The 12,087-nt window shown below is 50.2% G+C and overlaps 5 protein-coding genes across 5 annotated transcripts; 2 read left to right on the top strand and 3 right to left on the bottom strand.

Moving 5' to 3' along the window:
• Positions 1-83: 83 nt before the first annotated feature.
• Positions 84-2,332, top strand: BC939DRAFT_481353 (uncharacterized protein; the record flags this gene model as incomplete). The annotated part of the gene is made up of 3 exons (XM_051559016.1): positions 84-887; positions 1,131-1,503; positions 1,698-2,332. The coding sequence occupies 3 exons, from the start codon at positions 84-86 to the stop codon at positions 2,330-2,332; spliced, it is 1,812 nt and encodes a 603-aa protein (XP_051407288.1).
• A 108-nt stretch (positions 2,333-2,440) lies between these two features.
• On the bottom strand, positions 2,441-3,565 carry BC939DRAFT_496822 (uncharacterized protein; the record flags this gene model as incomplete). Its single annotated transcript, XM_051559696.1, has 3 exons — positions 2,441-2,986; positions 3,089-3,207; positions 3,307-3,565. The coding sequence occupies 3 exons, from the start codon at positions 3,563-3,565 to the stop codon at positions 2,501-2,503; spliced, it is 864 nt and encodes a 287-aa protein (XP_051407287.1). The 3' UTR covers positions 2,441-2,500.
• A 215-nt stretch (positions 3,566-3,780) lies between these two features.
• BC939DRAFT_466651 (endoplasmic reticulum Ca-transporting P-type ATPase) lies at positions 3,781-8,296 on the bottom strand. The gene is made up of 6 exons (XM_051557673.1): positions 8,135-8,296; positions 7,939-7,992; positions 7,524-7,788; positions 7,311-7,397; positions 6,832-7,182; positions 3,781-6,737 (listed from the first exon to the last, which is right to left on the bottom strand). Coding segments are annotated over exons 2-6 (3,579 nt in total). The 5' UTR covers positions 7,941-7,992; positions 8,135-8,296; the 3' UTR covers positions 3,781-3,863.
• Positions 8,297-8,316: 20 nt separating this feature from the next.
• Positions 8,317-9,211, top strand: BC939DRAFT_466648 (inosine triphosphate pyrophosphatase-like protein). Its single transcript, XM_051557672.1, has 2 exons — positions 8,317-8,578; positions 8,736-9,211. The coding sequence occupies exons 1-2, from the start codon at positions 8,345-8,347 to the stop codon at positions 9,153-9,155; spliced, it is 654 nt and encodes a 217-aa protein (XP_051407285.1). The 5' UTR covers positions 8,317-8,344; the 3' UTR covers positions 9,156-9,211.
• Positions 9,212-9,311: 100 nt separating this feature from the next.
• Positions 9,312-10,656, bottom strand: BC939DRAFT_485263 (mitogen-activated protein kinase; the record flags this gene model as incomplete). Its single annotated transcript, XM_051559302.1, has 5 exons — positions 9,312-9,477; positions 9,596-9,804; positions 9,922-10,046; positions 10,140-10,428; positions 10,540-10,656. 5 exons carry the CDS (start codon positions 10,654-10,656, stop codon positions 9,312-9,314), a joined length of 906 nt encoding a protein of 301 aa, XP_051407284.1.
• Positions 10,657-12,087: the final 1,431 nt, after the last annotated feature.

Here is a 12,087-nt window from a genome sequence, read left to right as displayed (position 1 = left end):
TTTCTCATAGAACAACAACTTCACCGGAAAACGCTTTTGTACTTGACAACAACCCACTCAATCTGCTTTAGCCCGCTTTAGCCATGACTGAACCTGCTGTGCGCTTCTCGGAGAGAATCCGAACACGAGCTGAACAGCACTCAGCTCAAGTCGCCCAAGAGGCCACCAAGGCTGAATCGAGTCAGAGGGAATCTAAGGCTTCCGAGGCCAAACATAACAAATCCTCGATCAAACTAGCTTCTCAAGCAAAGACGACGGCCGAACCTAAGCCAGCTCCCAAGGTTACTGCCAAACCGGCCCCAAAGACTACGGCTAAAATAACTCCCAGGGTCCCTGCCAAAACAGCTCCCCAGAACCCACGAGCTGCAGCTGCGGCCAAGAAGAAGCCGCAGCCCGTGAGCAAGGCTTCAGCGGCATCTGCAAGGGTAGCTATAAAAGCTAATGCTGCCACGACTGCAGTCAAGGCGCGTTCGCAGCCTATGAGGAACGCTGTTGCAAATGCAGCCCCAAAGCCCACAGTTGCACCCGCTGTTGCTGGAACCAAACGTAAGGCCAAGAGGGAGCCCTTGCCTGAGCCAAGCAGTGATTCTGAAGACGAGTCAGGCGACTCGGACTCCAACACCGAGCCTGGCTCCGAATCCGAGCCTGAAGTCATTACACCACGCAAGCGCATCAGAATCTCTGATGAAGACGCTACAGAGATGTGTAGCCCGGCTAGAAAGACCGTTTCAGGAAAAGCCCCTCCAGGCGGCAATATCCGTCCTAGAGGCACACAGAGAAACCAGAGGAGTTCGCATCCCTCCAGAGCCAACCGCGACCGACGCCATACCACTGCTAGGCATAGGGCCTATCGTCCTCGGGTGTCGCTCTCTAAGATCATAAGTCAGGTACATATACAGTCCAATGGGCAACGTTATTGGAGCACCCCAGTTCTTAAACGGTGGATCGACTCCACTGGAATATATCACTTCAATTGGGAGGAAGCGTGCCCTCGGAGAGGCACGTTTGTGGCGGGACAGAGTGGATCCTGGGCCATTGGCTATGGAGTCAGGAACTGCGGGTACACAGAACATACCTTCCAGCAGCTCAGAAGCTCACCATGGCTTTCTCATTCATCAACTATTAAACAGCCCATGACGGCCGAGCAGTGGATTCATGCCACTATCAAGGGAATGCTCCAGGCTTTCATGAACTCTCCTGAGCACTATAGCACCCCGCTCGCCACTGTCATCTACTGGATGCCTAGGATCGCGCCAGTTGACGCAGGCGTGCATCGCGTTTGCGGTGATCCGCTGAACCACTGGACCATTCCGCTCAAACAGGTTGGACAGCCCTGGGAGACTGCGGCGACGATCACACGCCTGCGCACGGACCAGGTCGCGCACTGGTTACACATCAGTATGCAGGATATGGTCGGCTTCCTGGCGCTGTGCAATGCTGAGGAGGCAGAGGCCCTGAACCATTATCTACACTTTCGAATGGAGTACATGCGACTTATCCAAAGTAAGTGTGAATCGTAACAAATAACCATTGCCGTTCACAGGAGCGGTCGATCGTTCATGACTGGAGTCTTATTACTGTTTTCATTTTTGGACCCTCGCTAGCGATGCCGATGTGCTTTCAGTGGATCCAATCCAGTGTGTTGCCACAGCCTGGTGACCAGGTTTATGAGCTTCTCCTCAAGTTACGATCCATAGACGACGAACACCAGCGCCTTCTTGCCTGGACCATCCACGCGTCCGTCCAGGGCCGTCGCAACGAGTACGACATCGCATCTTTCCCCCGCTGCCCTCCTTACCAGTATTCGTCCAGAGGTCATCGAGCGATGTTTGAGTACATGCAAAAGACCTGGTCCCTCTACCGAGCTCGAACCTCACCCCTCATCGAGTGGCAGGCCCGGGACCCGCTCCTCCCGGGCTTTATCGACATGCGCTCGTTCTCCCGCTGGTTCGTCGTTGAGGACCCGCCCCTGGATAGCCTGACCATCGAGCAGGTCCAGCATACAATCGATGCGGACATGATGTTCAGGACCACGGTCGAGAGGGACCGAAACGCTTACCTGCAAGGGGATGTGATGAAGGACGAAATCTGGTTTGCGCTCAACGACACCCGCCCATTCTTTCCTCATCAGCCCCGGCCTCTCCAGCCGCAGTATGATGAACAGGGCCTTCCGAAGCCGATTTCTCAACTGATCGGGCTCAATATGCATGATGATGACTGGTGGCGGCGCGAGCTGAACGAAGTCGTGGATTGGTACCATGGCCGTTGCACCTTCAATGAGAGCTATGCTGCGATCCAGAGTATCGTGGAGCTCTCGCTCCAGGGGATTTAGTCGGTAGCAAGAGTGGTTGTTCTTAGATTCGTCGCCCTTTGCCGTTGAAATAAAGAACAGGGCGATAATAGCATAGCATCCTACAAGACTTTTATCATCCGTAATGTTGTTCGAAGAGCTTTTTTTAAAAATAATAATCTAGTAATAACTCCTGAAGGTCTCTCGTCTCTATCTATCTAATACTGGGGCCTTGGTTTGTTCAACCCCCAAAGTCTTTCCTGTTGCTGTCGTTGCTTCGGATGATAAGGACCTTGCCTCCTCTGCGTCCCTGACCGAACTAGGTTTATCGAGTACCTCAACGCCCCTCAAGTCTTCGCACCACACACCGGCCTCCCGCCCCTTGGCGTCCTTGCCGGGGAGGATAGTATATGTGTTGATGTATTTCGTCAGCGCTTGGATGTCCCCTTCCCTCATCTCAAAGTCCTCGGCGAGTCTTTTTACTGTCCAGACTGAGGGGTCCTGGTTCCGGAGCTGAAGTAGGTTCATGAGTTTGAGAGACGTCAGATTCGATCCAGAACTGGCCGATGATCCGTCCAAGACCGAAGTTGAGGTCGATGCTGGGGTTGGGAAGGTGGGGGTCGATTGTGCAAACGGCACAGCATTGGACGATGAGATCGGTTTTGCGGGCAGCTTTCGTTTCAAAATCTCTTCAGCCTAAAAAAAAAAAAAGTGTTCCAGAAGGGACGATAACTAGTTATTAGTCTCCCCGCCGCTTCTGAAGGCTTGAGATGATGATACGTCCGGGATGTATCTTACCTCATGATGCTTGATCTGGTCGGGATTCGGTACTTTGACCTGACCAATGTTCCTAAGATTTCCAAAGAACTGGAGTTCTGCTGCCGACGGCGTGTCTTCCAGTGGCCTGCTCTCGCCATCTAGATATAATCAATCAAACAATCAACCAGACGAATAGTTAGCAGAAAAAATAATAATCTCCCAGAGTCGGCGGGCCATGCTGAAAAAAAGGCTCATACCAAGCTTGCCTGACTTCTCCAATTGCTCGTCGTATTTCGCGACCTCTTCCTCCAACCGTCTCTGCTCCTCCAGGTAATCCTGCCTTGGTGAACTGGTTGTTACCTTTGTCGCTCCGGACTTTGCTGACGTAGCCGCCGCTGCTGCAGCCGCTGCAGCTGCAGCTGCCTTTGTCGCCCGCTCCTGAATCACATTCTTTGAGGGGAGATGACGCGCGGCGGACTTTGCACTCGAGCTTGCTTTTCCTGGATAGTTTCCCATGGTCTGTGTGTTGACGAAGAAAAAAAAAAAAAAGGAGAGCGCGTTCCCGTGTTCGTGATTCCGAATTGTGTGGAGAGATCAGTTTCGGGCCACCAGCTCCACCTCACTGTCCGAGAGGCGGTTAATAGTAAACAAGCCACAGAACCTCTTGATGCTCTCATGATGGTCCATGCGCAGTGGCACAGTATTATCGGGCGTGCAGAAATCATAAAAAGAGCTACATATTTATTCAAAGAACAACAAACTAAAAAGTGTATGTGTATGTACGAAAAACAGGATGGGTGAGGCGTTGAGGCGTCTATTTCCTAACAATATCCTTGGCGGCAAAGTTGCCGAACAGCACGTTGCACACAATTTCGATACCCCATGCCACAAAATAATCGAACGCCATGATGCCTATCAACTTGGTCTTGAAATCCGCGGGGAAGGGAACCAACTGAAGCCACGTGTTGAACTCGGGCATGAACTCGGTCGCACCGGCCACGGCCACTCCTCCGACAGCAAGCAATCCACGGTACAAGTACGTGTTTTCCTTCAAACTCTCGCGGAAGGGGTGACCCTTGTAGTTGATGGCAAACGTCGACACCTGCATCGAGAGCGAGATCAAGTAAATGGCCGAGTTCAGCAGACCGGGCTCGAAAGTGCGCTCCAGATCGATGGTGCGATCCGTCTCAATCAACTTGGCCTCGCGCGTGATGTAGATCAGCGAAAAGATGTGGACAGCAAACTGGCCCAAGACCGAGAGAATGATGTAAAAGTTGAAGATATTGGGCTGGGGACGCTCCTTCGACAAGGCCTCGAGTGGGGTGGCCTTGGAGATACACATAAAGCAGACGGCCATGAGCATTCCTGTGATCGTAACTTGAAAATCGCCAAATTTGATGCCATCCAGATACAAAACACTCAGCGAGTAGGCCGTGATCAAGCAGTTCAGAGCGAGGATCTTGTACATTTGCATGGTTGCAACGAGCGTGCAGCGTCCTTGACGGATAATGTTGACAATCGACATGGGCGTTGACAGCTTCGAGGTAAAGGGAGCAGCAGCAGAGGCATCGCCAAGCTTGATCGTTGGGGGCGCCTCCTCGTCCAAGTCCTCCATCATGTTGGCGAGGCCATCCATATCCATCTGTGGTCTGGGAGGGGGGACAGGGCGACCGTTTTCGTCCGCAGCACCAATGCCAGCAGCCTCACGGGCAGCCTGTTGTTTAGCAGCAATCACCTCGGGAGGATAGAGATGAGCAACCTTAGCGTGGGGTGGAGGTGGCTGCATGTTGAATCGGGCAGTGAACTTGATTTGGTTCTCGTACACGTTCTTCAGGCGTTGAATCTGGTTGTACTCTGCGATCCTGGCCAAATCTTCGGGCTTTCCATCCAGGAGGGCCACACCGATGTGGGCCTGTTTCAAAGCTCCGACATCGTTAGTACCATCTCCACACATCAAAGTCGTGTAGCCGCAGCCCTTCAAGGTGGTCAAAATGGTTTCCTTCTGTCCAGGCGAGACGCGGGCATAGACCCAAGTGTGACGGATCAATTCTGCAAAAGTCGACTTGTTTTCGTACTGAGCCATGGCGGGTCCTGTCACACAAATATCGTAATCACGGAAGATGGCCGGGTCAAAAGGCTTGGAGGGGTCAAGGTCAATAACCTTGGTCTCGTCAATCGATTTCCAGATAAGGTCGTCAGCGCCACGTCCGTCTTCGCGGACATCCATGACCAAGACGTCGCGGTTCACAATATCGACCTGTCGGGCAACATGGCAGGCGGTCAATGGATTATCTCCAGTAATCATGACGCAGCGATGAGAGGACTCGTTCAACATCTTGATAGCCTGGGCAGAGTCATCCTTGAGCGGGCAATGGAAGACCAAAAATCCTGCAAACGTGAGTTGGCTCTCGACATTGTCGCGGTGAAGGGCATTAATCTGATCGGTGTTCAGTCCGTCAGGCAAGTACTTGTATCCAAGGGCCAAGACACGGCTACCACGGCGTGTGAACTGCTTGTAGGTATCCTCGTAATGCTTGGGTAACTGACTGTACATATTCTTCAAGGTCTCAGGTGCACCCTTGACGGCGACGAACAGCTTGGTGGTCCTGAACTCGGGGCTAGACAGTGTTGAAACAGTCGACATGCGCTTCAGGGCTGAGGAGAACTGAAAGCGGCGACGGATCAGCATGTGCTCAGATTTGTTGTAGGGATTGTCCGGATACACGTTGTCGTTCCGGCCAAGCTTCCACTTCAAGGCTTCAAGAGTAACACGTTCCATAGGATCACCAACAAGACCCTCCTCCAGCTGAACAAGGGCATGGGCAGTCGCAAGGACATGGCGCGAAGATGTGGGGGCATGTTCGGGCATGATGAGCTTTTCCGGTTCATGGGCATCAATACCGCAGACACCTTCAACAACAAGATCCTCTCCTGTCAAAGTTCCAGTTTTGTCAAAACAGCACACATCGACCTTTCCTGCAAACGGGATACGGAACGGCTCAACGCAAAAGATGTGATAGCGCGCCAAAGCGATCAGGGAGGTGTTGACGGCCAAAGACAGTTCCATGGGGAGCTCTGGAGGAACGACTGAGGTGATAATCAAGATGCAGTCCAGCAACAGCTTTCCACGCTTACGTCCGCTTTCAGTCCCGACAACCCAGACATAGTATGCAGCGACGATGGCGAAGATAAGGAGGAACAGGATGAACAGAAGCGCCTCCAAGTTATTAGCAGTGACGCGCTCGGTGGAATAGACCATGGTGCGGACCAATTTTCCTTGAGCAGTTCCGAAACCCGTGCGGGCGACGTAGCAAATGCATCCACCGTCAGGGGCTTTCAAAGAAGTGGTAGGAGGAGTAACCTGAAGGACCTTGGTTCCTCCATAGAGCACGTTCAGCTTGTCAGCGCCATTCAACTCGAGCACATCGTCCGTCTCACGAAGCATGATGCCCTCCTTCAGCAATGGTGTAGATTCTCCAGACAACATGGCTTCGTTGACAATGCAGGATCCATCCACAATGACCATATCACAAGGAACGCCAGACTCCTCCTTGGTGCGCATGATCGAAACGAGATCTCCAGGCAAGAGTTCGTCGGACATGATGCTGGTCCATGAGCCGTTACGGCGAACGTTGACATGGAACGGTTTGATCGACATGGCTTGGAATTCGCCAATGGTTCTAAGGCGCTGTAAGAAGGAAATATGTCAGTCTAAAGTGTCGTCTATAAGTAGGCAGCATTCGAAGCAGGATCAGAACGAAGCGGTCGGCGTTGATACGCACCTGCCAAACAACGGTGGACTCGAAGATGACCAACATGACCAAAGTGAAAAGCGAGTAGTACCAGTATTCATCCAAGCACCAGAGAGCGACACAGAAGATCTGGAAGATGAAGAACGGGGCCACGGCATGCTCCTTGAAGAGCTCCATGAAAGCTGGCTTGGGAATGTCAAACCTGTTCATTCCATAAGCGGCAGTCGAGGTCTTAACCTGGTCCTCATTCATTCCGCGAGCCTTCTGAAGCTCGCCCATGGTCAGTCCAATGTCACTGGGGTACTTGATCTTGACAAACAACTTCTTGTCGGCATTGTACACATACTTTTTCTTCTGGAAGAAGAAGAAAATAGATCCATTCTATAAGGGAAATTTGAGAATACGAAATCCAAATAGAAAATTAGATCCGGACCAGTCAAGAGCTGCCACGCAAGCCCAACTTGTTTTTTCCCGATCAGGTTTTACGGCCTCGCCTTTAGTATACGTACCTCATGATGAAGATCGCAGAGTGCGCCCAGCCCACGGTGCTTGTCAGGGATGATTCGGATAACAGTTGCCTTTGCGGGGTCGGTTTCCTGACAGCGATTGGTGTTACAGTCAACGATCGTATGCATATAACAGTCAGTTTTTTTTTCTTTATGAATTCCCGTCAACGCACATGAACAGCAAGGCCCGGTAAGCATCAAGTATTATTAGCTTACCTTCTTGCAGGTCAGTGATGCCTTGATCGATACGCTCCATTGACAGGTCAAGAACAAAAGCGCGTTGATGGTGAGGAGCAGGCCAAGAGTAACAAAGGTGATTTCTTCAGACTTGATCCACTCTTCGTAGTGGTAAAAATAGACGAAGGACCAGGCGGGATACAGAAAAAAGAAAGGCCAGACGTAGGTGTGCTGAATCCGAGGCAAGCGGGAGTGCAACGACGAGGCTGCGACCAGCTTTGTCTGGACAAGTGAGGTCGGAGCCCTGAGGTCATAGATTTTCGAAAGGAGCAGATCAGGAGAGACAAGCATTGTTAGAGAAGGGGGATGGATCTTGATGCCGTCTCGCTCATTGCTCAGTACAACAGAGCATTGATGGACTTCTCGCAGGTGAATGATGCAACGCTGCGCTTACATTTCAGCGGTCGAGTTCTTGTCAAACGTACAGACTGCAGCACAAACTATGAAGCTGCCAGGGGCAAGAGTAAGATACGATCAGGGTAGGACCAAGACGGAAGCATTAGGTTAGTGTTGCTGTTGCTGGTCGCCGTCGATGGATGATGTTCAAAGTTCTCTGCAGGTGGTATGATGAAGAGTGAATCCGTCTTTACCTGGTGATGCTCGTCGTATGAAGGGCAAGGATGATGATGCAAAAAAAGAACGATGGAGAACAACGACCTCAAAAGGTGGGGCGGGGCAAATAAGGTTCACACAAAGTCTCCCTCCATCACGTGCGACTAATGTCAGCTCTTAGAAATGCATTCAAAGTTGTCAACATTCCTCCTCCTCCCTTCCCTCCATTCCCCACAGCAGCAGCAGCCATGACGCCTCAACATCTCAACATCAAGTGGCTCAACACACTTAACGCCAAGAAGGTCGTCCTCGCCTCGACTTCGCCACGTCGCAAGGATATTCTCTCTCAGCTAGGAATCAACTACACGGTCGTGCCCAGCACCTTCCCAGAAACCCTGGACAAGTCGCTGTTCAGCCATCCCTCCGAATACGTCAAGGAGAATGCGCTTCAAAAGGCGCTTGAAGTGTATGAGCGCTTGAAGGTATGTCCGCCGCAGTAAGAAACTTAGTTTCCTGTACTAAGTAATTGTGAGTCATCTTGACCCCTGTGCTGCAATCACGGCCCTGCCATTGGGACTCGATTGCTTGCGTTTTTTACGGTGCTAACACAGCCCTTGACGCCATGCATCCTTAATGTAGGCCTCAGGTAATACTCCAGACCTGGTCATTGGTGCCGATACTGTGGTCGCTCATAACTCCCAGATCCTTGAAAAGCCCCGATCTGAGCAAGGCGCAGTGGAGATGTTGACCAGTTTGTCTGGATCGACGCATATGGTCTACACCGGTGTCACCTTGATCGCCCCATCAACGGACGGATCAGATGAGCCCAGAATTTTGACAGAAGTTGAGGGCACCGAGGTCAAGATGCAGAACCTTACGCGCGAGATCATTGAGGCGTACGTTGAGACAAAGGAGCCCATGGACAAGGCTGGAGGGTACGGTTATCAAACTACAGGCTGTTTACTGGTCAAGGGCATCAATGGTTGCTCGTGGAACGTGATTGGCCTCCCTGCGTCCAAGCTTTTCTTTATGCTAGAGGAGTTCACCACACAGAAGTAAACTGGTCTTTTAGACGCTCATAGCATACATAATTGTTGTAGAAAACCAGAATGAAGGTATGGATATGATGCTTTATGATTCTCTCTCTACGTATGCTGTTGAACTTGCGCCTGAAATATAGGTTTCATTACAGAGCGTCGTGTTGTTGAGCGGGGCTTAGACGACTTTGGGGGTTTGGACCGAGGGACTTTCGAAATCCCAAACGTGCTGGATCCACGATTTCATGTCGACCTCCTCGTCTGTCCGTTTTGACGAGTCGATAATGAATGGGTGGTCCATGATTTGCTCCGGTGTTGGCCGCTTCATAAAGTCCTTGATGAAACTATCAAAAGAAATTAGAAACGAGGGTAGAAGTCGAGATATTAATGTCATGCTGGGGGAAGGGAGAAACATTCTGCGGTAGTTAATGAAGATATTTTTGTTAAAAGTGACGCCCATACCATTGGTTCAAGAAGTCCCTGAAATCTTTTGACCATGGCTCATCCTCTGGCAGCGAAGGAACAGGCTGGTTGACGATGTAATGCAACAGCTCAAAGGCTGCCAGATTTGTTGGGAACGGGTTCTTCATCTGGGCGATCTCCACCATAGTCAGTCCTAGCGACCACACATCCGACTGCACAGGATACTTTCCTCCTTGGATTCGTTCAGGCTAATCAGCATTGCATAATTTGAATGAACCCAAACGTACAGTTGTTAGTTCCATATGTTCAAAGCGCAGTGTGTCTGTAAACAAGTATTGTCATTGTCCTGTTTTGCTAATACATACAGCCATATAATAACTTGTTCCGACGAATGTCTCTGCAAGTGAGTTAACAAGATCGCCACTGACACCAAAGTCGCAGAGTTTGATCCGACCCTCCATAGTGACCACAATGTTGGACGGCTTCAAGTCTACAGTTCAAAAAACAATGAGAAGAGTTATTTTAAGGAGCAGCTCTCTTCTAACAACCCAATCTGCGAGCAAATACGCAAAGGTATGCTCACCTCTGTGGATGACATGGTGCATCTTGTGCAGATAAACCAGACCGTTGAGAACGGCCTCGCTGATCTTGCCGAGGATGCTCTCCGATATTGTCTGTCCCTTCTCTAGCACCCGCTTATAGACCGCCTCCATACTTCCTCCCTCGCAATACTCCATGCAGATCGCCAATTCGTCGTCCTCCATGTAAGCGCCATAAAAGGTGACTATCCATGGGGAATGACACCTGTCCAGAGTTTTTAGTTCGCGCTGAAGCAGTCTCTGAAAATCAGGGTTGGGATCACATCGAACGTGCTAAACAAAAGAAGACGCAGGGATAGGTTAGGACAAACCCTTCGTTTCAAGATGTGTCGCGCTAACTCCGTGTATGGCAACCAGGCCATTCCAGCCTAGATGACAACGTACTTTTCTCGCCATGACAAATCCTGTGGGAACATGCTTGACTTTGCTTACGGTTCCTGCAGAACCTTCGCCCAATTTTTTGATCGTGACCATATCCTCTGGACGGAGGGTATAATTCATCAGAGGATCCGGTCCCCGGGTTCCTCCTGGCGTCTCAGGAATGCTTCTGATCGACTGTGTCTCCTTATCTGATCCTGTGACCATTGAGTACTGGGCCTCCCGTGATGGGTCCCGGGGGTTACGCTCAAGATACTCCATGAGAGGTCTCTATTATAAATAGAAGTGAGCAAGGTGTTATTGACCGAGCCGTTCTCTCAAGACATGCTGCGATTACACTGCATCAAAAAAAATAAAAAAGTAAAATAAAAAGCCGTCTGCATATTGGATCAAATCGGCTACTTTTGACATCTCTTGAAATACTTTACTGACATGACCCCGGGAATGATGATGTATGGTCTGCCAAATTGCTGAAACCTGAGTGCAAAGTCCTGAAGCCCATGTAGAACCACGATCCTCAATTGCTCATTAAAAGTAGGAGGTCGATATGGACTTTTTTGACGATTGGTGCAAAATCCACCTCCAATCATCCTCAAATTATGTAAATTGCAACTCTTGTGATCTTGAACACTCCTCAAAAGATGTCGGGTAGGTGCGGATGGTCAGCGATACCAATCTCAGCAATCGTTTTGCGTACATTGGATTGGGGCGTGCATGGAACTCTTTGAGTGGCTGCACCTCGCTATCTGCCTACATCATGTCAGGCCTTTTAGTAAAGGATTCAATCCATACTTCACCCAGGATTATCAACTTGTTGTTCCTATAGAACAAGCACAGCTGCTCCAAGGAAACACGGACACTCTTTTCACTTTTGTACGGTAATCCCATGTAAGATCACGTATATTTGATGTTGCAGAAGGACTTGGATTGAGAAGATAAAACAACTTCATAGAGGTTGTTAAGAAACTGAAGTGGAATGTATTGCGCAGAATGGCAGCAATTGGAAGTGCACAAGGTGTCGATAAGCGAAGAACGAATTCAAATAAACCTCCACATTCTGATGAGCAATTAGGAGCCAAGATCAAAAACATTGGTACCCAGACTTTGCACATATTTCCAAAGTTATAAGAGACTGTTCATCATCCATCCGGGACCATGGCAGCGAAGTATCCAGGAGGGAGTGTGAAAAATGTTCAATTTGACCAACAATGCGAACAGCTAGTTTTTTTTTTGGCGCACTGTAGAAAAGTGCTCACAAAGAGATCCTTACGTTCATGAGCGGTGCTGGGGATGGTGTGACAGAGCCGGCGGAGGGAGAGTTAAGCTGCACATGCAGTGCAGGCTTCATCTTGCGGGCATGGGATCGTGCCAGGGACATGGTGGTTGCTGTGGGTGTGGATCAAGAGAGTGTGAGTGAGTGTGAGTGAGAGTGAGCAAAAGAGTGGGATGGTGATGATGAGAAAAAACAAGTCGAGACGATAAGAAAAGATGAGAATTGAGGGGTTTTAGCAGCGGGAGTTGTGTGGGGATGAGAAAAGTGAGGGAAGGGGGAAC

The sequence above is a fragment of the Gamsiella multidivaricata genome, assembly GCF_025024155.1.
Source record: "Gamsiella multidivaricata strain RSA 2152 chromosome Unknown BC939scaffold_99, whole genome shotgun sequence".
Taxonomy (NCBI): Eukaryota; Fungi; Mortierellomycota; class Mortierellomycetes; order Mortierellales; family Mortierellaceae; genus Gamsiella; species Gamsiella multidivaricata.
This window is presented reverse-complemented; position numbering and strand designations above follow the sequence as displayed.

Excerpts from the sequence above, each read along its gene's own strand:
- BC939DRAFT_466651 (XM_051557673.1), bottom strand. Across the intron at positions 7,398-7,523 it reads CATCACTGACCTGCAAGAAG|GAAACCGACCCCGCAAAGGC; the intron begins GTAAGCTAATAA and ends AATCGCTGTCAG. Across the intron at positions 7,183-7,310 it reads TCTGCGATCTTCATCATGAG|AATGGATCTATTTTCTTCTT; the intron begins GTACGTATACTA and ends TTTCCCTTATAG.
- BC939DRAFT_466648 (XM_051557672.1), top strand. The coding sequence starts at position 8,345 with ATGACGCCTCAACATCTCAACATCAAGTGGCTCAACACACTTAACGCC. Across the intron at positions 8,579-8,735 it reads AAGTGTATGAGCGCTTGAAG|GCCTCAGGTAATACTCCAGA; the intron begins GTATGTCCGCCG and ends TCCTTAATGTAG.